Source organism: Mustelus asterias, chromosome 25 (genome assembly GCF_964213995.1).
Source record: "Mustelus asterias chromosome 25, sMusAst1.hap1.1, whole genome shotgun sequence".
Taxonomy (NCBI): domain Eukaryota; kingdom Metazoa; phylum Chordata; class Chondrichthyes; order Carcharhiniformes; family Triakidae; genus Mustelus; species Mustelus asterias.
The window spans coordinates 33665682-33691384 of record NC_135825.1 but is presented as its reverse complement, the minus strand read 5'-3'; the positions used below and the strand labels follow the sequence as shown (position 1 = coordinate 33691384).

Here is a 25703-nt window from a genome sequence, read left to right as displayed (position 1 = left end):
GGCACGTGATACACCCAAAGGCAAAGAGCAATTGTGAAATCCATAAGGAAAATGCAAGTGCAATTTATGCAGGATTTCCAGTGAAAGAACACAAGGTCATTTTTAAATTTCGAATCTCACTAAACCCAACAATGCAGCATCAGAACCCACTGGAGACAAGGTGCAGGAGGCAAATCCTGCACAAATATTCATAAATTATCCATCACCCTCAAAATGAGATTTATCAATGTACTGGAAACAGAATAATCTAACCCATGAGTTGAAGTAGCAGCAATTGAAGGTTAAGACATGTACAAGCTGGATAACAAGACAGTAACAGCAATCTGAATCATACCAGCATTGTCCTTCAACAGCCAGAAAAACCCAATTCTTTCCAGGACTGGAGAATTAACCTGGACACTTCATTAACCACACAGTTCATCAGGAGTCACATGTTTGGTGATGGTAAATTCTCCCAAGCACTATAACCAAACATTACTAAAAATCCTGGATTGTTAGACAAAGCATACTTCGGAGTTATAATACAGAAAAGGAGAATGGAAGGCACTTGAGCCTTGATTACAAGCCTTCTTAAAGCCAGCCTCAACAGTCAGGAAATTCTAATTATACTTGAGCCTCATCCAAAGATAAATGATGATAAACATAGGCTTGAAAATAAAACAGTTACAGGCAATAGCAGAATAAGATTAAAGCTTGGATGGTAGAATGAGTGCAAAATGTGTCATACTCTTTCTACCACTTTACCAATAAAGCATGAAAAAATATAGTCAAAATTATTTTTCCCTATGCAGTGGAGTTATGTCATGCCCATAAAGACATGTCAAGTTCATAACTTTACATATGGATTGAGCTTGTGTGGAAATGCCTGGAACTCTCTTTTATTTGTTTTAAGTCCAAAGATGTCCAGGTTAGGTTGAATGGCCATGCTAAATTGACCCGAGTGTCATGGGACTAGCAGGGTAAATATGTGGGGTCATGGGAATAGGGTCTGGGTGGGATTGTGGTTGGTGCAGACTCGATGGACCGAATGGCCTCCTTCTGCACTGTAGGGATTCTATGATTCTAAGTGGGCATTGATGAATTGTTAAGAGGATCAGATAACCTCTGCTTATTTAACACAGACTATCAAATTTCTGGAAAGTCCTGAATTGAATAATCATAGAATCATAGAATCCCAACAATGCAGAAGGAGACTATTCAGCCCATTGAATCCTGCACCGCCAACAATCCCACCCAGGCCCTATCTCCACAACCCCACATATTTACTCTGCCAGTCCCCCTGACACTAAGGACCAATTTAGCATGGCCAATCAACCTAACCCACACATCTTTGGATTGTGGCAGGAAGCCGGAGTACCCAGAGGAAACCCACGGAGACATGGGGAGAATGTGTAAACTCCACACAGTCACCTGAGGCCGGAATTGAACCTGGATCCCTGGTGCTGTGAGGGACCACTGTGATTTCATAGGTGTTGGCCACACCCTGGGATGGATAAACCAAGGTGAATGTTATTGGCGCAAATTCACGTATCATTTTTTCAATGAACTCCTAGAATCTTTGCAGTTCAAAATAGGAAAACTGACTACTGTTAACCACCAGTTAAGTGGGAATGACCACAATCTACCTCTTATTGCACATCAATGGCCTTTTCATGTTAAGACTTTCTGGGTGGGCAATGACCATTGACCACATGACTGAAATTGGCTTCCAATACTGAGATCCTTTATTATCCCAATACCCAGAAGGGATGTGAACTCCAAGAAGAACATTAACAAGAGGGACATAAGGTAGGGACATGTTCGGCACAACTTTGTGGGCTGAAGGGCCTGTATTGTGCTGTAGTTTTTCTATGTTTCTAAGACAGCAGCTGCAAAGAAAGGCTGTGCCATATTTTCCTTTTAAGAACCCATCAGTCATCAGCCAGTCTGAGAACCAAACTCTGAATATAACTGCAAGTAATCAAACGACCAAAGTAGTTAAATGTTTTGGTTTGCCTGAGAATTAACTTCCTAGATATTCAACTACAGGAAAATTTGCAACCTGTTGTGAACCCTTCGCTTTACAATAACCTCACTTCAATTTTAAATTATTAAAACCAAACAAATAAGCACAGGTCTGCCACGTGAGGGAGCAATAATCATAAATCAAAGACTGAATTAACTGTAATCTGTAAAAGTACACTATCTTCATTGAGACAGAGGTGATGTTGCATTAATTTGGGTTAGGTGTGTGAGAATAAATAACCTTCTAATTTTAAATTCACACAAGCTTGCTGCTGAATTGTTTAATTGAAATGGACACTCCAAAGGCAAGAAAAGACATGCCTCTTTCCAGTTAAAACATCATGATTATGGACAATGGGACAGCAAAGACATTCTGTCCATAGCAGGAGGACTTTGTTCCAGTTAGGTTCAAGGCAGCCAACAGGTTTGTAATGTAAAAATTATGGGTCAAGAACATTGCCAACATGAATCCTTATGGGCAAGTATTTTTTCTTTGGCATGCCTTCATTCAGCCTGTATTTTTTTAAGAATGCATAAAGTACGCGAAACGGGATAGCTCTAAACTGCTACTTCTTGCAATTACAGAGGCAGAAAGAAGGTTGCTACAAGAAATTACCCAAGTTTCATAGAAATGTATTTTCCTTTATTTAACCTCCAATATTGCTGTTTTTAAAGCAGGAAGACTTAATGTATACTCTGAGGAGGCAGTTGAGTACTGTTATTGTCACTGGACTAGTAATCCAGAGACCCAGTGTAATTCTCTGAGGACCAGGGTTTGAATCCCACCATGGCAGATAGTGAAATATGAATTCAATAAAAATCTAGAATTAAAAGTCTAATGACCATGAAACCATTGTTCATTGTCGTAAAAACCCAGCTGGTTCACCAATGTCCTTTAGGGAAGGAGATTTGCCGTCCTTACCTGGTCTGGCCTATATGTGATTCCAGACCTGCAGTCAATGTGGTTGACTCTTAACTGCCCTGTGAAATGACTCTAGCAAGTCACTCAGTTCATGGGGCAATTAGGGATTGGTAACAAATGCTGGCCCAGCCAGTGACGCAAACATCCCATGAAAGAATATAAATGTTGTGACATACTGCAAAATATGTGTCGTTATGATCAGTGCAGTGTCTGAAAGGATGACACAAACAGATTCAATAACTCCCAAAAGAAAATTGGACGAATACCTGAAAGGGAAAAATTCACAGGATTATGAGGAAAGAGCTAGGACTGGGGCTAATGGGATGGCTCTACCAAAGAATCATTATGGGCATGATGGGCCAAATGGCCTCATTCAGTGATTCTATGTGATGTATCAATCACAGAGCAAACTGACTAATGGTGTGCTAAAACTGAAACACAGGCACAGCAGTCGGTAAATGGTCTAAGGAGATAATTATAGCTCTTACACCGCCGGGCAAAGCAGATGAGAAATTTACATACAGGAACATGTCTGGAAAATGCACTCAAGAAGAGCACGCATGAACTAGTTTGATAAAAGAACTGAAAATGCCCATACATGAATTCGGGAAAAGATGCCTGTCTTATATGTTACAGTGTGACATCCCCATAAAGATGCCTAGTCCTGCAAGCTCGGCAGTAAATTCCAGAAAGAGCAAGTGCTGCATGCAGAGCCAAGTGAATCCGAGCACAAATTGGTAAAAATATTACTGGATGTCAAAAAGCCACTGAGCTGAAATACGCTCTGATACGCAGTTACTTCCGTAATGTTAACTGAGCATAAGGTGACCCTGATAGGAGTAAGCACATTATATCAATTATACTCCTGTTCATCTCCTGTATTGTCTTTTAAATTATTTGACAGAATGTTCTAGATGGTCTGGAAGTAAAACAAGTTGGTTACTATTTCCATCAATATCAATGTTTATTCAGTTCAGTTCAAGTCGGCAAGGTCCAAAATGCATTCGCATATACTGCAAATTATTTTGTGTTCAATAGTTACAATAAATAATGAGTTCATACTGTGTAATCGACTGAAAGCTTATTGTGCAGAGCAAATGGCATGGAAATAAAAAAGAACAACTTATAACTCACTTGAAAAGAAAGTTCACGTTAATACAGCTGCAGAATGGACAACTGTATATTGCTTTGTGTGTTAACTCTTACAAAGTCCAAAAATATGCAGGTTAGGTTGATTGGCCAAGGTGAAGTTGACCGTAGTGTCAGGGGAATTAGCAGGGTAAATAAGTGGGGTTACGGGAATAGGGCCTGGGTGGGATTGTGGTTCAGTGCAGACTCGATGGGCCCAATGGCCTCCTTCTGCACTGTAGGGATTCTATGAACTAGACTTCTGCAATCTCAATCTTACTTATCTGCTCATAGGAATTGTTTTCTCATTTAAAAAGCAGCAGAATGTTGATTCCATTCTTATCCAGGTAGTTGTAACCAATTGCTTCTCTTCCTCTGTTAATTCTGGTGTTCCCTGTAGTGTCCTAACAATGTTAAGGGTTGTGGGTTTCAAACAAAAAGAAAAAGATGTGGTTTGCATGTTGATTTCAAAATAACAACAAGGTTTATTGCAGGAGCTGTAGTCTGTACAGTGTAGAAACTGAAACTAAACAGGAGCCTGTGCAACACCCCAGTGTCATCACCATCAAATCAATGTGACCAGCTCCTAAAACAAACAAGCAACCACTTAAATATATAAAATCCCTAAATGATCTAACCTTGCCCCCCTTTCTACTTCCTACCTGCATGCTTTCCATTAGCAGTATTATCTGAAACACAGTGCCAGTCTCCACATGTATGTTGGTGACACTTGGCTCTGCTCTGCTTCCCTGACCCCTCACTTTTCTCTAAAGTTTCAGGCAGCTTTTCCGACACTCAGTAATGGAGAGGCAGGAGCTTCCTCCTAATAAACATCGATAAGACTGAAGCCCTTCTCATTGGTCTCCATGATAAATTCCTTTCCCCAGCTACCAACTCCATTCTCACCCTAGCAACTGCCTTAGATTGTGCAAGTCCAGTAAGCACACAGTGACCCACAGCATTTGCAGCTGCTTCATCTTACAATTATTTTCTAATTTAAATGAGTTTTACATTGCTGTTTGCATTTCTGTGATGTTTGTTATGCATGATAAGTGTGCAGTATGTTACACCTCTCATGATAGAATTACATATGATAGGCCCCTACTAATTGTCTGATGCTGAACCAGACTTCACCAAATGGTTATCATTTTTGATTGTGAAATGAACTTCGAAACACACCATCACTAAAACCACCTGCACCGTCGCAACATTGCCCGAATCTGGCCTGCCTCAGCTCATCTGCTGCTGAAATCCTCTCAAACATTCCTTTGTTACCTCTGGATTTGACTATTCTAATACACTCCTGCCTGCAATCCCCCCCCCCCCCCCCCCCGCCCCACCCCCCACCCCCCGCCCATGTTCTACCCTCCCTAGGCTTATCAAAGAATCCCTACAGTGCAAAAGAGGCCATTTGGCCCTTCGAGTCTGCACCGACTCTTACCCAGGCTTACGCCATGTATTTACCCTGCAGTCCCCCTAAACTATATGTCTTGGGACACTAAGGGACAATTTAGCATGGCCAATCAACTTAACCTGCACATCTTTGGACTACGAGAGGAAACTGGAGCACCCAGAGGAAACTCACACTGACATGGGGAGAACGTGCAGACTCTGCACAGACAGTGAACCAAGGCCAGAATTGAACCAGGGTCTCTGGCGCTGTGAGGCAGCAATGCTATCCACTGTGCCACCCTAGGTCATCCAAATGGTCTTTATGGTCATCCAAAACTCTGATACCTGTGCTCAAAGTTGCACCGAATCCCATTCACCCAACACAGCTGCACTCAATGATCAATAGTGACTCCGTTAAGCAACGGCTCGATTTCAAAATTTTCACCCTTGTTTTCAAATTCCTTCATGACCTTGTCACTTTCTACCTTTGTAATTGCTCTAGGATATCTCTATTCCTTCAGTTATGCTAGCCTGAACATCACCGATTTCAATCACTTCACCATTGGCAGTTGTGCCTCACTGTATACTAATACATGTGATAAGAATAAATCAAATCAATTAGGCTCTGGAACCCCTTCCTTGAACCTCATAGACCTCTCTTTTCTCTTTCTTACCTTAACACACTCTTTAAACCTACCTCGGAAACCAAAATTTTGGTCATTTAACCTATCTCCTTATCAGTGTCAACATTTGTTTGACAAAACCCCTTTGGAGTACCTTGGGATGTTTTACCACATGAAAGGTACTGTATAAGCTGTTGTTGGTGTATTTTTATTGGACATCCTAGATATTGTAGGACATAATATAATTGAAGAACAAAGGAAAGGAAAGACTAATGATTTCCCTGTACCATTAAGTCTCTACAATTCACTGACGTACAGGCATAGACTGAATTTCAAAACTATCTGACATTCTGCATTGCAACATAAGGATTGCTTCAAGTGTTTGTCAAATGTTCCTGTTCTAATTTTGTCTGACTGGAAGAACAGGTGAACACATAGTCAGCAATTGAAGGATCTTGCCTCAGCGCTTCTGCACAAAGATCTCAAAGGATATAGCAGAACAGGCTTGAGAGGATGAGTGGACCCAATCGTACGTTCGATATAAGCAGTGGGCTTGAGGAGGTAACATTGGATGCATGGGTCAGGAGAAACCAGTGGTTTATCAAATAAAAAACAGGGAACTGTTGCTCAGAAGACCAGCATGGTTTGTGCCCCAGTTGTAGTACCTCAGGGTTGTGACTATGTGGAAATTAAAAAGTTCAGATTGAAGTTTCATAGTTTGGAAGTTAAATTGTGCGGAAGTTAAAGTGTTCAAATGAAAAAATCATGCTTTCTCTGTACAGTAGTGGAAAATGTTTATTAGCTTACTGACCTTCAAAAGGAGTCAGTCTCTGTTATTTCTTCATAAGCCCCCATAACAGATTCCTTTTTTGGCCTTCACCAGAGGGTGAACAAGGCCAGATTTCTTTCATAACAAATACCAAAGGCAAGATATGAGGATATGCTATGCAAATGAAGGATTAGCAGAAGTCAATTTTTTATTGAATGAGAAAGGGCGAAAGGTCAGGATTTAATTGGCAAATATGTATGTCAATGAAAGATGTGAAAAATCTCTTGTTCCTGATTTGCTGTAATTAGTTATAACTGCTGAGCTAATCTCTGTAATCTCAGAACTGCTCCGGCCATTCCATGTTGGCCATGGAGAGTTCTCCTTGTGCATAAGTAATTAAAGACCTTGCATTGGATGCATGGTGTCCAGCGCTGTTTGTGTAAGGAATCGACCGAATGCCGAGATTGCTGTTACCCAAGAGAACACTAACAACTGGGTAGGTTCTGATTGTAGATGGTCGTTTCAGAGCAGACTCGTCAACTGCAGCCACTTGAGTCTATGTAAATATCCTACATAGTCAGACAAGGCGTTTGGATGAGTGCACTAGCTGGATCTGTGTAAATGTGGATGAATGTTGTTTGCAATGCAGTCTGTCATGGAACATGCTGCAACCCCAAGGGGTGAGTTTTCCGTCCCACCCACCACAGGAATCATAGTGGGTTGGGCGGGGCGGGGGGGGGGCAGACGATACAAAGGTCTGTTGACGCCGGGTGGGACTTTCTGGTTTTGGGGCGAGCGCAGCAGGAAAGTCCTGCCCCAAGTGCCTCTGCAGTGGAGCCTTCCGTAGCACAGATCCCAAGTACAGTTGCAACTCTTATAAAGTGATCACATTGCTTCTATAGAAGGCTTGGTTGTAAATATATCCATATTTTCAAATTCAAACAGCTGTGCCATTCTGTTGAGAAATTGAAGCAGGACCTCAATCTTCTCAAAGGTGAACTTTCATTCAGGTTAGCGGACATGCTGACCAGCTGCTGTATCTTGGCTGAACAATCGGAATAATAATTTAACAGGTAAACAGTTCAGAAATATGCCTGTCAAAATGTTTTATCTCCAAATCCAGTCATTAAAATAGGCAATCGTTGGATTAACTTTAAGTTAAGGAGGTATTCTAAGATTTGAGATTGAGACAAGGGGGATAGAATGAAAATCCTTCACAAAATTGGGGGGGGGGGGGGGAATTTTACCATTTTGAGTCTAGGTGCCGGATCTGGGTGTCAAATAGATCCGCGCCTGGAATCCTCTTTCCAGCGCTCCCATACGCGTTTTGCCGGCTCCGGCCCAATCCGCGCTGTGAGCAGGGCTCAGCGCTGGCGGACCGATCGGAGCTCTGAACTGCGCATGCGCAGTTCGAAAAAAATCTGACAGCGCGCCCAGGCGCGAAAACAAAAGCAGAAAGAGCGGAGAGAGCGGCTCTCTGATGTTCACCCTCTGGTCGGGGTGAGGGGGAGGGGGGTGGGAGGGGAGGGGGTGTGACCGATCATCCCCTGGGTGGAGGGGGGTGGGGGGGGGGGGGTGGGAGGGGAGGGGGTGTGACTGATCGTCCCCTGGGGGGGGGGAGGGGAGGGGGTGTGACCGATCATTCCCTGGGTGGGAGGGGGGGATGGGAGGGGAGGGGGTGTGACGTCTCATCCTCTGGTCGGGGGGGGTTCCGCTGCGTGTCTGTGGCCGATCCCTCCTGGCACCATCACTGGTACACTACCAGCCACAGATTACTCTACCCTGCAGGTTGAGAGAGTGCGGGAGAGATGGATGATACCGACAATGTTTAATTATTCATTTAAATTCCTTTAACCAGATGAAACCAAAGTTGAGTATTCTGACCTCCAGTCAAATTGGATTTAACTTGACCTCTCGTTAAATGTTGAGTTAAATCTAATTTGAGCATTCAAACCTCCAGCATGGGAACCCTCATTTGACAATCCTTGAGTAGATTTCAGCTTGCTGTCCAAATGGAAAATAGCCATGATTTCTTCTTGTGGATGGAGAAAGAATGGCTGCAACAATAATTTAACAACAATAATGGCAAAGTGGCTTTAAAATGGCTATTCTGGCTGAGAGCTAAGCATGCTGGGAATTTTGTTCAGTTTATAGATTAAAATCAGATGTAGGTCATAAAGAGGCTGTGGTCTGGGGGCTGAAGTTTCCTGTGTTGGTCAGATCAGGGAAGTTGTTTACATTGACCCAGGCATTGCGCCTCCGATTTTTATGGTTGCTATGTATGGAGTATGTAGTTTGAACTAAGGGTAATGGAGTTGTTCGCAAATAATTTCTCTGGATGTTCAAGCCATGTGATTGGTTTCTGGTAACAAAGTTGGTTGGATGATAGAGAAACTTCTGGAAGCAAGTGGGGAATTGTGGATAAAAGAGATATGTGAGCCTTTCCTTGCCATTGATAACACAAAGAGACCAACCATCGCAAGAAGAAATGTACCCTGAATGATGCTTCAGGGAAATAAGATAGATTCTACATCAAGGATATTTCTTGGCCAAGGTTTTCCTAAACTCGATGGTATCTATTTTCAGTTAAATAGTTAAAGTTGATGTTTAGTTAAAGTTGATGTTCAGTTAAAGTGCAGTAAAGAGTTAAAGTTCAGTTGAAAGTTGATGTTCAGTTAGAGTTAAAGTTCAGTAAAGAATTAATGAGTTGCAACTGTTGATGTTTGAGTTGGTACAAGAAGTGTTAAATAAAGAAATAATTGAATTAGTGTCCTTGTTCCTCTCATTAAACTGTGATGCTTGGAAGGTGTTTAAATTAAAGCTGTATAACATTCTGATTTTATTTCATATTCTTTTATATTTTAAAATAATTTGCCACAGATTTGCAGTCATGCATTAAGTATTGTCTTGGAAACAGCACCGTTGACCAATTCCGTACATTGTCCATGCTATTCTGCCTCCAGTGTCCATCATATAGCTATGCCCAGGATATAGCAGCGCTATCCTTTTATAATGTGAATTGGATTGTACACATGTTGAGCAAACACTTAGCAAGCTATGAATTATTAAGCTGCTTTATTTTACAGAGAGTGGCCATCAAGAGTAACAGTTCAGATCAGGTTTACTGAATTCAAAAATTGTATCTTATCTTTGCAACTACTGAGCCTAGTCAAAATGAGACATTAAAGATTAATATGTAAAATCTGACTGGCTGACTTGCAAGGCTACTCTGGAATTATTTACCTGTGACTCTCCTCTGCTTCTGTCTAATCTCCTCTCGTTTACAGACACAATACAACACGATGGGGGAGGTGATGGTCTAGTGGTATTATGCTAAACTATTATTATTATTCCAGAAACTCAGCCAATGTTCTGGGGACCCGGGTTCGAATCCTGCCACGGCAGATGGTGGAATTTGAATTCAACAACAAATATCTGGAATTAAGAAATTACTGATGACCAGGAAACCATTGTCAGAAAAACCCATCTCGTTCACTAATGTCCTTTAGGGGCAGAAATCTGCTGTCTTCACTTGGTCTGGCCTACATGTGACTCCAGAGCCACAGCAATGCGGTTGACAAAAAACAGCCAAGTAAAAACGGTACTCAGTATGTGTGTGAGTTAAATCCCCTGATAGTTGTTGTTGAATCAGGATCCCGACATCACCTTGCCTTCTTCCAACTTTCATCATGTTAGGTTCTAAGTTCAGCAGGGAACCACATTGGGTCTGGCGGGAAAGGAATTGAACAAATTAAAAAGGCAATTAAGACTGGATTCTTTATTTCTTTATGTGGAGGTGTCGGTGTTGGACTGTGGTGGGCACAGTAAGAAGTCTCACAACACCAGCTTAAAGTCCAACAGGTTTATTTGGAATCAGGAGCTTTTGGAGCACTGCTCTTTCATCAATTTCTCTGTATTTCTCACCAGTGCTTGATGTCCACAGTGTACCTATACCTTGTCAGTTTAGAGAAGGCAAGTGCAAAGTGGGAACTCATTGCAGAGTGAAATTGGCCTGATATCAACAGAATAAAGGCTGAAATCAGCAAGATTGCAAGTTGGCAGCAGTTACTCCAGCCTAAATTCACTGATCTCATTGGCAACAGCAGCCTTGTGCAACTACTATTAAATAAATTGGATAGCACAGAGGGCAATCTCACCATACAGCCCCCTGTAACATGGGGGCTAGATATTCACCTTACTGCTCTCACCAGATTGCCACAGGTCCAGTGGTTTGCAGACTGCCATCGTGTGGCCAGGTGTCTTCATTAATTGGAAGGCTTTTCACTGCCTTAATGTGCAGTTGGTATGTGAGCACCGCAAAAAACACAACGCAAGACTGCCCCAGGTATACAAGAAGCTGCCATGACTCTTTTGTCCTCCAGTGGATTCAAATTGCACAGGCGTACCTTCCACCAGAGAGGCCCAACATTTGACCCTTGAGAGGCAAGGGATACCCATTTAAGACCTGGCTGATGATCCCAATGAAGATCACTATCGTAGAGGTACAGGGGTTGTCCAACAGGAGCCAGTTCACCACCAGCACGGCAGTGGTAAACCGATTTAGAGGCAGCTTTCAATGTGGTCCAGTAAGGGTCTCCAAGAATATTGGGGTCTGCTGTGCCTTGTACAACATGGTGGCACAGAGAGGACTGGAGCTGATGCCAGAGGAAGATGGAGAATACCCAATGTGGTTGACTCTCAACTGCCCTCTGAAATGGCCTAAAAAGCCACTCAGTTGTATCAATTGCTCAAGAAGGCAGCTCATCACCACCTTTTCAAAGGCAACATGGGATTGGCAATAAATGCTGTCCAGCCATCAATGCCCATGTTCCATGAAGGAAGAGGACAATGAGCAGGAGCAGCCTGATTGGTGCTAGAAGCTGCAGGACAGCCTCCCAGAGAAGATTGTGATGGGTTCACCCAAGCACACTTTCCTTGAAAAGAGTGATTGTAACATTGTAAATTTCCCATCAAGGTCCCTGTGCAAGCTGTGCCACCACATTCACAGTCTATCCTCCTCAGTAAGGCTGCTCACTCCATTCACCAGAATGAAACTGACCAGGGTTCATGAGGATCCAGCAATGTGCAGTTCACGTAAACTCATTCTTTCATTCAAATAAAGAGCATCAAACAGGAGCAAGATAATAAACACGTAAGTGAAGCCACTGAGGTGTGAATCAGTGCTCATCGAGGATGTGCAGAGGTCATGTAATGATGCATTCTCAAAGTGCTTGTCCTCCTCTGGGGTCTCCTCAGGCCCCCTCATTTATCCCCTCTGTCGGCTCCAGCAATGCAGCTGTGGGAGGTGAAAGACATGGGTTTGAGTTGAATGCTAGCGTCATTGGGCTCCAAGTTAGCATAGTGCAGATAATGTCATTCAAGGTATTGGTGACATCGATTCATTATGACTGATGGTTAAGTGCCAAGTGGCAGTGTAATATCCGAATCTGTCTTCAGGTCTCTGGGCCACTCTGTTCCCTCCATCGTCAATGACCTATATTGATGCCACACCTCCAAGGCCCCCTCCTCCCCCATTGTGGTCACTGGCTGTGGCGCCATCCCCCATTCACTGTGTCTCCCTGGAGTTGTGGTTGCTTTCTTCTTCTGCAATGACAGAAGGCAGAGAGTTAGGAGTGAAAGAATATCGATTGTTGAGAATTGGGGAAAGTGACTGTGAATCATGGGTGGAGGGCAACAGGATGAGTGTAAACATTGTCTGTTGAGATGGAGATCTGAGGAGCAGGAGGAGGCTAGAGAGAAAGGAATGTGTGTGACAGCAAGATGTTTTACTCAAAGGAAGTGTTGTGTGGGAAAATGCTATGGAGGTGAGAGAATAATGAATGCCAACTAAGATACTCACCTTCATGAACCACTGTCATCAAATATCTTCCTGCACTGGATGCAGGTCCTTGGCACCATACTTGGGCTACTGACAGTCTCTGCCACTTTCAGCCATGCTTGCTTGCTGAGGCTGGCTGGCCTCCTGCCGTCCACAAGTAAAAGAGCTCTTCTCTATGCTCTGTGCTTCCATCACCACCTATGAACCGAGCAACAGCCTTTCCATGTCTTCCATCCATCCTGCCGACCTTTGGATTGTAGCTTGCAATCACTGCTATCATTGTGAGTCCTGCTGTGAACCCCTTAAATGGAAATCCCTCATTTTTGGTTAGCTACATCATCCCACCTCATCTCCCCCTGATTGGTTAAAAGGACCCAGAGGTAGGCTGCTAAATTCTTTACTCTGGGCACAAATTAATTAGTTGAGATTCTGTCTCAAAAATGGCCCCACAGTTCCAGCAGGGACTGATTTCAGAAAATTTCACCAAATTTGAGTGAGATGTCTATTGACTGTCAAGACAAGCTATCAAATTACTTATTATTTACAACCTGATACAAAGCTTGATTCATTAGCATATTAATGACTTATTGAACTGGATTTTCTGATATGGTTCATGACCAATAACCCCACATGGGGTCCCAAACACGCCTATGTTATATGTATGCCTGCCAGGGCAGTCTTGCAAGAGGTGGTAATCTAAGTAGCCATCTCCGTGCCCAGTAGCCTAATAAGGTTGCTGGATGGGGCTTCTAATGCTTTAGACTCGGAGGGCCCACAGCACTGGGAGGCTGGCAACTCCACTGGAAGCTCACTGGTGGGCACAGGACAGGCAAGCAAACAATCGCAAGGGTTGCTTGTTGAGAATTAATAAAATAGAGTCCTGCTGCTGGTCAAGTCACCAAGTTGGAGGGGAAAGCCCTCCATTGGACGAGTGACAACCCCTGCTTGTGGCCTTTTCGTCCCCACGGACCCAATGTTAGGGCATCAAAGGCAATCCGGCCTGTCACCAGGAGTGCACCTTGAGTGAGCTGGTGGCTTCTGCTTCGGGTTAGGGCGGGGGGCGGGGGGGGGGGGGGGGGGGGGGTACTCTCTGACAGAAATCACTGTCGCAAAATAGCAGCAAAGTGGGGGGTGGGGGGGGGACTCATTGGACTAATTGATTGCCCATATCCGTGGAATGGTCAACCGACCTTGTTCCTAGTCCAGGACTGGGAGAATACCCTCAAGGCAGAAATGTATTGGAGATGAACTTCAATGTACCTCCATCATTTCCTAGGCTACCTTGCCTCCACAGGGTCAGGAAAAATAAGCCCATTTTCTCAGTATCATTAAAAAAAATCCAACAATGAAAAGTAACTCATGGCCAGAATTTTCCGGCCGCTCACGCCCCACTGCCGCTGCAAGCGGGGATAGAGAATTTGGTGCTCAGCCAAATCTCCATTCACTGCAGCGAGAACCAGAAAATCCCACCGGCGAGAATGGCTGGAAAATTCCAACCCATGTTTCCAAATTCTTCTGCGCAGCAATTGCCAAAAACAATTGTAAACATCCAAAATGAAAGATTATTTCCTCCACTAAAATTGTAACACAAATACATTTCATACAATTGTACAAATTAATCACATTAATATTTTCATGCCAGTGCGTTAAGGTCAATATCACTTTAACTATAGAAAAATGCTTTACCTTGGGTTTCAAGATTTTCACATAGTTCAGTTTTGGCTTCTCCATTGGGACGGAGATTTCCTTTCTGGGTAAACTTGTTGGACATTGTGGCCGCTGTCACTACAGCTTTTAGACTGCGCTTGCGTCTTTGCACATTCTGTTCTGGGTGGAACAGGATGACATAAACCTTCGGCATATACAGCATGCCGAGCGAGACAGAAGCACTCAGATTTATGGAAATAGTCAGAGTGGTGGTTTGAATATACATCTGTAAAATAAAATGAACAAAAATATACAATTTTTCAGTCATCACTTTCCACTTGCATAAATGTATATTTTTCCTTGCATTTGGTTGAAATAATTTGTGAATAAACCTTTGGCCATGCAGACACATATTTCACTCATCTGATATTACTGTTCGTCAAAAAGCACTTAATTGGCCATTTGGCACATCCTGATGTTGTGAAAGGCGCTGTTTAATGCAAGGCGTTCTTTCTTTAATTCAAACATCCTGTCGCTGTCTGTGTGGAGTTTGCATGTTCTCCTGTGTCTGTGTGGGTTTCCTCCGGATGCTCCGGTTTCCTCCCACAGTCCAACGATGTGCGGATTAAGTGGAGTGGCCATGCCAAATTGCCCCTTAGTGTCAGGAGGACTAGCTAGGGTAAGTGCATGGGGTTATGGGGATAGGACCTGGGTGGGATTGTGGTCAGTGCAGACTTGATGGGCCGAACGGCCTCCTTCTGCACTGTAGGATTCTATGATTCTGCTATTTCTCTATAATCCAATTTCCCCCCTTGATCTTCATTCTTATTGGACTACATTCAACTTGCCCCTCTCATCAATGTTGGCCAGCGCTCTAAGAAGCTACGTCAGGAAGGTTTGACTTTCCTGAACAATTCGGTTTTTAATTATATTTCACTGCCCAGCTTGGTTGTGAACTGACATACTCCATCACAGTTGAGGTTAGCATATTCCACTGTCTGCAAAAAACCAAATCTATGATCACTTGTTTAGGAATCACAGGTGACAGGCTAACGAGTTAGATTTACCCTTCCTCATTCCATTCCAGCATTTTGCACTAAATTCAAACCTAATACGAAGATAACATTGAATGTTTTATTCATTGAAATGCTGGAGCATATCTGTCATCTTAATCACACGGGGGATTTTAACAACTGCTGCGCTGATTGTAAAATACCCTTTGTCATTGAACATTTTCAAAATTGAACTTACTATCCAATCATTTTACAAAGCAAAACATTTTGTGTAAATGACTATTTTATCATTGTACAGGTTATTAACGAAACTGGAGTACTGCAGTTTTGGTCCCTTCACGTGGTGGATAAGATGGTGGTCTTGGAAAAGAAGAGTGATCAAAGAATGAGTCCTGGCTTAAAGAAATGTATTGGCTAAGATAGTCATAGGGAAACTGCATCAATTTCCTTTAGAGAAGTTTCAACTTACCGGAGACACAATAGAAGTATAGAAAATAATGAAAAACTTGCATTGTGTCCCTATGGATTATTTCAGATGACAGTGTCATGATGGCCATAAGGAATTGTCAATGGGTCTCCCTGTGGGCTTCATGGAATACGAACTCCCCTACTAGGCAAACGGAGGGAAGGAGTAGTGGGGGTTTAAAACCAGCTGGTTCCATTCAGTTTGCCAGTTGAAAGACTCGAAGCTCACCTGTACTCTGTAGCCATTGAATGATGCTCAGAACACACTGTAAATAAAAGGTGATTGGTGACAGAAGACAGGCCTTAGTAAAAGTATGACAGGTGGAATGGAGAGGATGATGGGGCACACATACCAATGGTGCAGAAATAGGAATAGGCTACATGTTAGGTGATTCTTCTTTGCCCAGAGTGCAACAAGCCTCTGGAATGTTCTGCCAGCTTGTGCAGTTTATTCTGACTTTACATGTCTTCAAAGGGGAGCTGGATCTACTCTTGGCTAGAGCAGAGATGAGCAGCAACAACAACAACTACGTATATTTAATTAGCACCTTTAATGTAGCAAAATATCCCAAGGTACATCATAGGACCCTTATCAAACGAAATGTGACACAGAGGGCAGGATTTTACCGGCACGTCCATCCGTGGTTTGTACGATCCTACACTGAGGCCAATAGAGAATGCCGTTCTCTGAACTTCGGCCGCCCCTGGAATCGGGGCGGGTGGGTCAGTAAAATTCTGGCCAAAGTGTGATAAGGAGGTGTTAGGAAAGAATCAGGGGGCTGCGTTTACAACGTTAGGACCGGTAACAGGAGTTGGGAAATTTCCAGGCTTGGCACTCCCACCTCGGGAGAAAATGCCAGCAAGGACAGGATTTTCATTGTGAGTTGGTTGGGAGTGAGTCGTGAATAGGATTAGAGCCCATTGTCACTCCAGGAAAGAATTCAGAGTCAGACACAGGTGCTACTGAGTTAAAAGGTCCACTATGGTACCCTCTTCATTGCAGTTGCAATAATGACAGTTAAACAAAGAACAGCCCCATTGCCTTCACCCTCCACAAGTCCTATATATGCTCACTCATACCCTTCACCCACTCTCCATGACTCCTCATACCAAGCTATATGACAACCCAGCTGCTCATGCCCTTCACATCCTCTGCCAATGTGTGTCATCCACCCAACCCTCATGCCTGCTCATACCCTCCATGCCAAGCTATGGCATTTCCATGTCCATTCAGCCACTATACACTCTGTACAGAATCAAATAATCTTATAATGACAAAAAGATGTGTTTACAAAATCTTGACAAATTCATTCATTCATAATGTTCACTACAGCCCAATGAAAGTGCCAATCAGACATTTAAAGCATCAATAGCTGATACTGCAATAACATGAAATATCTTTATCTTGTGTAATTAAACATTATGAAATTGACAGAATAAATCAGAGAGTGAGAGCTGACAATCAAACAATGGTTTTCCTGGGGAGCAGCTGCTTCAATCATCGACTGAATGTCTAGGACCTTAGCCAAGAATGCATAATGAGGCTTGGCTGAGAGCCCAGACATCCATTTGCCTGGTTTAAGCTATTGACACTTTAAAGGGTCTGGATGATTGACACTTTTGTCAGGTTTTATTGGTTTTGTAAAAGGAGGTTTTGTTTTGAACAAAGTGAAAAGTTGTGAGTTAATGACGTTTTAATTTTATTTCACATATCCTACTGTTACTATAGAGTTCATGGCTTCTGTACAGTGTTTAGTGGGTGAATGGGCATAGAAATGCCATAGCTTGGCATGGGGAGCATAAGGGGCCATTGGTGGTAGGTGGGGGTCATAGCTTGGCATGAAGGGGCATGGGTAAGACCTTTTGAATTTACCTTGCATGGATCATAACAACCGCGAGAGACTGTGGACCACTAGTCCTTGAAAAGTTGGCCTGACTGCGTGAAATTTGCTGAGGACAAGGAGATGTCTATCCCCTCAATTGAGACAAACTGGTAGAGAGTAGAGGGCGATAGTTTACAATCCCTACCAGCTCACATACTTATCCCACACTGGTCAAAATTGGGGGTGTCGAGAATGGAGGTCAGGGATCCTGGCCGCCATTTTTACACTCCATGGAGTCTCCCCAGCTGCACAGGCTGTTAATAGAAAAGTTACATTTTGAAACATGCAGAGTTTATTCCAAATTACTTGCACGCACATGTCACTGGTTCACATTATGCTGCAACCAATAATCCAGGAGAAGTGAACTGGAAAATCAATTCCCCAAAAATAAATATTTATTTGTCATAGATTTAACAATATGAAACACCATTAAGTGCTGAATGATTCTTAGTCTCTTTCAGCTTTCGATATTGTAATAACAATTCTGCCAAAAAAGGTTCTCATGAATTGACATCCAAATAACTTGTGAAATATTGAACCTGGATGATAGAAGGGGAGCCTGAATGGGAAAAAAAATGGTGGATTTCCCTAGAAACAACTGGACATTCTGGAGACATCAACAATAGGCTGAAAGGATACAAATTTGCCCTTGGACACAAATGTTCTGAATCAAAAATGGGTTACTTGATATTTCCTGAACATGTACGCAGAAACAAACTGACAATAAATTGATGGTGAATGCAAGAACAAACATGTTGATTTGTGCTACACATTCTACTATAGTCTTTGCACCAATACATTCAAGAGATAGACCTCGGCCCAGATATCCGTCCCCAGGTTGAGTGCACAGAGTTGGGACTTTTCCCGGCTCTGTGAGCCCGATCTTTAAAAATGTCCGCCCGCAGGTCGGATTTTCAGTTGAGAGTGCAGGCTGGAATAAGATTCATGGGAGGCGATCCCAGAACGAGTGCAAAGACTGCCGAGTACAGCAGCGGACTGGGAGGAAGGCCTGCCTCTGTGTACTTGACACTGTGTTTAAATAAATAAAAGAGACTAAAACCAAAATCTGCCTTCTAGCCCTTACCCCTCATCTTCTCATCTCTGCCACACACATTTCTTATGCAGCAGCCATATCAATTTATGCCGATCAAAGTTGACATGCCCCCATGTCAACTTAGTACCAAGTCCTGTCAAGCTATGATCCCTATCCACCACCCTTTGCCCTTACCTCTTCCATGCCAACTTACCTGGTATCCTAGGACACTCCCTTGAAAGCTTTGACAATTTTGAAAACTTGACAAGTCATTCTCTGTTGGACACTTCCTTGACAACTTTGAAACTCGGCAATTCCTCGATAGCTTGACACTTCCTTGACAGCTTTCACACCTCTTTGACAGCTTTACAATTCCTTCACAGCTCCTTGACAGCTAGATAGTTACTTGACAGCTCCTTGATGGTCAGACAGTTCATTGACAGCTTGATAGTTCCAATGATTTTGGTGTAAAACATGGATAATCATGCTCATTTTTAACATCATGTGGAGATGCCGGCGTTGGACTGGGGTAAACACAGTAAGAAGTCTCACAACACCAGGTTAAAGTCCAACAGGTTTATTTGGTAGCAAAAGCCACTAGCTTTCGGAGCGCTGCTCCTTCGTCAGGTAAGTGGGAGTTCTGTTCACAAACAGGGCATATAAAGACACAAACTCAATTTACAAAATAATGGTTGGAATGCGAGTCTTTACAAGTAATCAAGTCTTAAAAGTATAGACAATGTGAGTGGAGAGAGCGATAAGCACAGGTTAAAGAGATGTGTATTGTCTCCAGACAGGACAGTTAGTGAGATTTTGCAAGCCTCGTTGTCCTCATGTGTGTGTAAATTGGCTATCGGTTTCTGCTCCGCGACTCTGCGTTATCATGTGTCGTGAAGGCTGCCTTGGAGAACGCTTACCCGAAGATCAGAGACTGAATGCCACAGCAACCTCTGCAAGATGTGCTGGATCAGCGACACGGATGCCATCATCTCACTTGAGAACACCATCCACCAGGTACACGGCACATACTCTTGCAACTCGGCCAACGTTGTCTACCTGATACGCTGCAGGAAAGGATGTCCCGAGGCATGGTACATTGGGGAAACCATGCAGACGCTGCGACAACGGATGAATGAACACTGCTCGACAATCACCAGTTAAGAGTGTTCTCTTCCTGTTGGGGAACGCTTCAGCGGTCACGGGCATTCAGTCTCTGATCTTCGGGTAAACGTTCTCCAAGGCGGCCTTCACGACACGACAACGCAGAGTCACTGAGCAGAAACTGATAGCCAAGTTCCGCACACATGAGGACGGCCTCAACCGGGATCTTGGATTCATGTCACACTATCTGTAACCCCCACGAGTTGCCTGGGCTTGCAAAATCTCACTAACTGTCCTGTCTGGAGACAATACACATCTCTTTATCTCTTTAACCTGTGCTTAACGCTCTCTCCACTCACATTGTTTGTACCTTTAAGACTTGATTACCTGTAAAGACTCACATTCCAACCATTATTTTGTAAATTGAGTTTGTGTCTTTATATGCCCTGTTTGTGAACAGAACTCCCACTTACCTGACGAAGGAGCAGCGCTCCGAAAGCTATTGGCTTTTGCTACCAAATAAATCTGTTGGACTTTAACCTGGTGTTGTGAGACTTCTTACTGCATTTTTAACATCCACAAAGGGTTCCTTACTTCTCTCAAAGGTCTCTCGCAACCCTAGCCAAAGGGGTACCTTACCACTCCAAAGGAGTACCCTGGTTATCAAAATGAATCTACCAAGTTCAGACCTTCTCTTACCTATTCTAATCAGGTTTCACACCTCGGATCTTACAAAATCCCACTTCAGGTAATTTCAATAAGTGGCTTCCTCTGTGGATTATGCTTATGCAAACCCCAGTCCAATTCCAGCCCCGCTCCCAAGAAGACAGGAAATGCTGTATTCAGCGGCCGGACTTAGAATTCTCATTCATTTCTGTGATTTTTGCCATGATGCAAAGGCTCTCTGATGTGACAAAAATCTGGGCCCTTGGTGGTAAAGGCAGAGGCTGGATGCGTATAAGCCCCAAACCAGTAAAAAAAAATGACACCAAAGCAAAAAAGGATATGTTGGCTGGTGTAACTTCACTTTTGATCAAAGAAGTAGTCTTAAAAGATGAGAGGTGGAGAGCCCAACAAGATTGGTGGCATGGTGGACAGTGAGGAAGGTTATCTCCAATTGCAGCAGGATCTTGATCAATTGGGCCAGTGGGCTGACGAATGGCAGATGGAGTTTAATTTAGACAAATGCGAGGTGATGCATTTTGGTAGATTGAACCAGGGCAGGAGTTACTCAGTTAATGGTAGGGCATTGGGGAGAGTCGCAGAACAAAGAGATTTAGGGATACATGTTCATAGCTCCTTGAAAGTGGAGTCACAGGTGGACAGAGTGGTGAAGAACGCATTAGGCATGCTTGGTTTCATTGGTCAAAACATTGAATACAGGAGTTGGAATGTCTTGTTGAAGTTGTACAAGACATTGGTAAGGCCACACTTGGAATACTGTGTGCAATTCTGGTCACCCTATTATAGAAAGGATATTGTTGAACTAGAAAGAGTGCAGAAAAGATTTATTAGGATGCTACCGGGACTTGATGGATTGAGGTATAAGGAGAGGCTGAATAGACTGGGACTCTTTTCCTCTGGAGCGTAGGAGGCTGAAGGGTGACCTTATAGAGGTCGATAAAATAATGAGGGGCATAGATCAGCTGGATAGTCAATATCTTTTCCCAAAGGTAGGGGAGTCTAAAACTAGAGGGCATAGGTTTCAGGTGAGAGGGGAGAGATACAAAAGTGTCCAGAGGGGCAATTTTTTCACACAGAGGGTGGTGAGTGTCTGGAACAAGCTGCCAGAGGTAGTAGTAGAGGTGGGTACAATTTTGTCTTTTAAAAAGCATTTAGATAGTTACATGGGTATGATGGGTATAGAGGGATATAGGCCAAAGGCGGGCAATTGGAATTAGTTCAGGGGTTTTAAAAAAAAGGGCAGCATGGACAAGTTGGGCCGAAGGGCCTGTTTCCATGCTGTAAACCTCTATGACTCTAAGTTGCAGAATCGAATTGCAGAGCTTAGAACAAAGATGGCTGTAAATACAAATATAGTGGGACAAATGTGTAAGGGATGCACAAGAGGAGCTCTTCGGGGCTTGCAGGGCTGGAGAGATAGGGAGGGACCAAGTCATTGGCACACTTGAACACAACAATGAGAATTGGTCAGGTGGGTGAGCAGGATTTAGTGTCAGGTAGGATACTAGGATGAGTTCACGTTTATGGAGTGTAGTGGAATATCAAATCTGGAGCTGACACAAGAATGGACAAGACATACATCAGTGGATGGACTGAGGTAGGAGAGGAGACATGTGTTTTGACAGAGGTGGAAGTCAGCATTTGTATCAGGGAGAGGTCATGGGAGTTCAGTTTGGAAACAAATAGGGCAGTAAGTTTGCAGATTGTTTTCATTTAGCTTGGGACAGTGTCCCGGCTGGGGTGGGCATTGGAATCGATGGCTGATGAGGCCAAAGACGATGACTCTAATCTTCCAAATGTTTAATTAGAGGAGATTTCTACCCATCCAGAACCTAACATTGTCCAAGCAGGTTAACAATGCAGAGGCTGTGCATCGCTTGAGAGAGGTGATGTAGGTGTAAAGTAGGCTGTCTTCAGCTGAGGTGTGGAACCAGATGTCATGTCTTCAGATGATATTACTAACAAACAGCATATACATAAGGAATCAGATGGGGCCAAGGATAGATCGGCTCCAGAGGTAATGGTGTGAAGGTGAGCAGGGAAGATTCTGCATTACTTTGGTAATGACTCGATAAAGAACAATGTAACCGAGCGAGAACAATCCCACTCAGCTGGACAATGGAGGGGAGGCATTAGGAGAATGGTGCAGTGGACCAGGAGAAAGTTTGCACAGAGGAGCATGGGGTAGTACAAAATGGGGTTGATAAAGTCCCGCACAAAAGATTATTGTGCAAGATTAAAGCGCATGGGATTGAGGGAAGTGTATTGAGATGGATAGAAAACTGGTTGGCAGAGAGGAAACAAAGAGTAGGAATTAATGGGTGCTTTTCAAATTGGCAGGCAGTAACTAGTGGGGTACCACAGGGATCGGTGCTGGAACCCCAGCTATTCACAATATATTTTGATGATTTGGCTGAGGGAACAAAATGTAATATCTCAAAGTTTGAAGATGATACCAAGTTTGAAGGTGAACTGTGACGAGGATGCAGAGATCTTTGGAATGATCTGGACAGGTTGGGTGAGTGGACTAATCAATGGCAGATGCAGTATAATTTGGATAAGTGTGAGGTTATTAACTTTGGAAACAAAAACAAGAAGGCAGATTACTACCTGAATGGCTGTAAATTGGGAGAGGGGAGTGTGCAGCCATTCAGGTAGTAATCTGCCTTCTTGTTTTTGCTTCCAGGGACCCGGGTGTCCTTGTGCACCAGTCACTGAAGGTAAGCATGCAGGTGCAGCCGGCGGTAAAGAAGGCAAATAACATGTTGGCCTTCATTGCGAGAGGTTTCGAGTACAGGAGCAGGGATGTGTTGTTGCAACTATACAAGGCCTTGGTGAGGCCACACCGAGAGTATTGGGTGCAGTTTTGGTCTCCTTTTCTGAGAAGGATGTTCTTGTTCTCGAGTGAGTGCAACAAAGGTTTACCAGGCTAATTGCAGGGAGGGCAGGACTGATGTATGAGGAGAGACTGATGAGGTTAGGATTGTTTTCGCTGGAGTTCAGATGAATGAGGGAGGATCTCACAGAGACTTATAAAATTCTAACAGAACTAGACAGGGTAGATGCAGGGAAGATATTCCCAATGGTGGGGGAGTCCAGAACCAAGGGTCACAGTCTGAGGATTTAGGACGGAGGTGAGGAGGCATTTCCTAGAAATCATCATAGAAACCCTACAGTACAGAAAGAGGCCATTCGGCCCATCGAGTCTGCACCGACCACAATCCCACCCAGGCCCTACCCCCATATCCCTACATATTTACCCACTAATCCCTCTAACCTACGCATCTCAGGACACTAAGGGCAATTTTTAGCATGGCCAATCAACCTAACCAGCACATCTTTGGACTGTGGGAGGAAACCGGAGCACCCGGAGGAAACCCACGCAGACACGAGGAGAATGTGCAAACTCCACACAGACAGTGACCCAAGCCGGGAATTGAACCCAGGTCCCTGGAGCTGTGAAGCAGCAGTGCTAACCACTGTGCTACTGTACCGCCCCAAAGAGTAGTGAGCCTGTGGAATTTCTTCACCCAAAGAGTAGTGAGCCTGTGGAATTCATTACCACAGAAAGTAGTTGATGCCAAAATATTGAATGTATTCAAGAGGTGGCTGGATATAGCACTTGGGGCGAATGGGATCAAAGGTTATGGGGACAAAGAAGGATTAGGCTACTAAGTTGGATGATCAGCCATGATCGTAATGAATGGTGGAGCAAGCTCGAAGGGCCAAACCTCCTCCTCCTGCTCCTATCTTCTGTTTCTATGTTTCTATGTTTACAATCAGAGAGGTGTGTTGGGGTAAAAACAAGGTTGGAGTGGTTCAATTATAGAATTACTGGAAAATGTGGGTTAGATTTGGGAGGCAATGACAAGTTCCTGAACTTTGAAAAGGAAAGAAAAGTCAGAGATGGGCACTTCGGTACTTTATATCTGTTCAAATTTTGTTGAAATCACATTTCGTTGGCTACAATTGCAATTTTATGACAACAATCAATCATGATTGTATAAGTACACCATTCACAGGCAGTGATCTCACCCAACCAAATCATTAAAAAAATTGCGTTAGCCTTTAAATCATCTTCTTCACCCCTCCCTTATCATTCTTTCTGACTAAGCTCAGATGGATAATGAAAATTGTAAGGTTAATTTACTAAAAGTAAGGATGAGAGTAAAGAAAAATATGTTCCCTACTTATTAACATACTTGGAAACATTTTTAAAACTATATCTAACAGTTTCTCCAATGCATTTATCTAACACATTTTACTCGATTTTCCCAAGTTACATATTTTATTAAATTTTTCCTCACAACATTTTCTAACCTCAATGCCTTCCTCCATTGGCTTGACTTTCCATTACAGATATTTCTCTTGCCTGCCTCTCAATACTACCTTGCTGCTTCTGTGTATACATACACATACTGATGCCTCATACTGTTGCCTATTCATATGTCCTCTTGCTCCATCATATCACTCGGACCCATCTACAGATGGCAGCTCTAATCAATTCATTTTGACCTTCCACCCACTGAGGCACCTATGTACATCAGCTTCTGCAAATCTCTGACCTCCCTTCTTTCACCTGTCAACGATTGACATCCTCCCACTACTCCATGCTCCCTAGTGCATAGTAACATTTGTCTCCCCCACTCTGCTGTCAAAACTTACACTCCTGCTCTCATCTTGCACTTTGACATCTTAGTTACTCTCTGCATTCACTAATTAAATCATATCCTCATCACTTTGCAACACGTTTTTCCACTCCGCAACCTTTCCATTGTTCCATGCATGTTTATCTTCCGCTGCTAGGTCTAAATTTCTGTCCACTATCTTTCCCTCATGAGCCTTTGAAACAATTGCAAGATAAACATTTTTTCCTGTCCATATCTCTGTCCACAGCTTCTATGGACAGAATTTTCCCAGGCCATCGAGGTAGGTTCAGAACAAGCAGGGAGGGAAAGTCTGGGAAAGTGATGTGGACCAGGATTCTGCCCTCTTCCAGCTTTTCCCAGCATAGTTTTGAAGGTGAGTGGGGAGCTCCGTTGGCTCTGTTGGGTAAATAATTAGGAGCTTTGTAAGTTGTTAAGAAGTCAATTATCAGATCCTTTGGCCCTGAGTCCTGGATTTTCCAACCATGGAATCTGTTTCCTAACCTGTTGGCAACTTACTAAAGTTATTGAGTAAAAATGAACAGCTGTGAAAG

The 25703-nt window shown here is 43.4% G+C and overlaps 1 protein-coding gene across 1 annotated transcript in view; it reads right to left on the bottom strand.

The window, feature by feature from the left end:
• Positions 1–25703, bottom strand: part of LOC144511889 (metabotropic glutamate receptor 4-like) — a 1280229-nt gene that overhangs the window by 55860 nt on the left and 1198666 nt on the right. The window contains exon 9 of the mRNA XM_078242320.1: positions 14364–14610. Coding sequence (XP_078098446.1) covers positions 14364–14610 — 247 coding nt within the window. The remainder of the gene's footprint in view (positions 1–14363; positions 14611–25703) is intronic.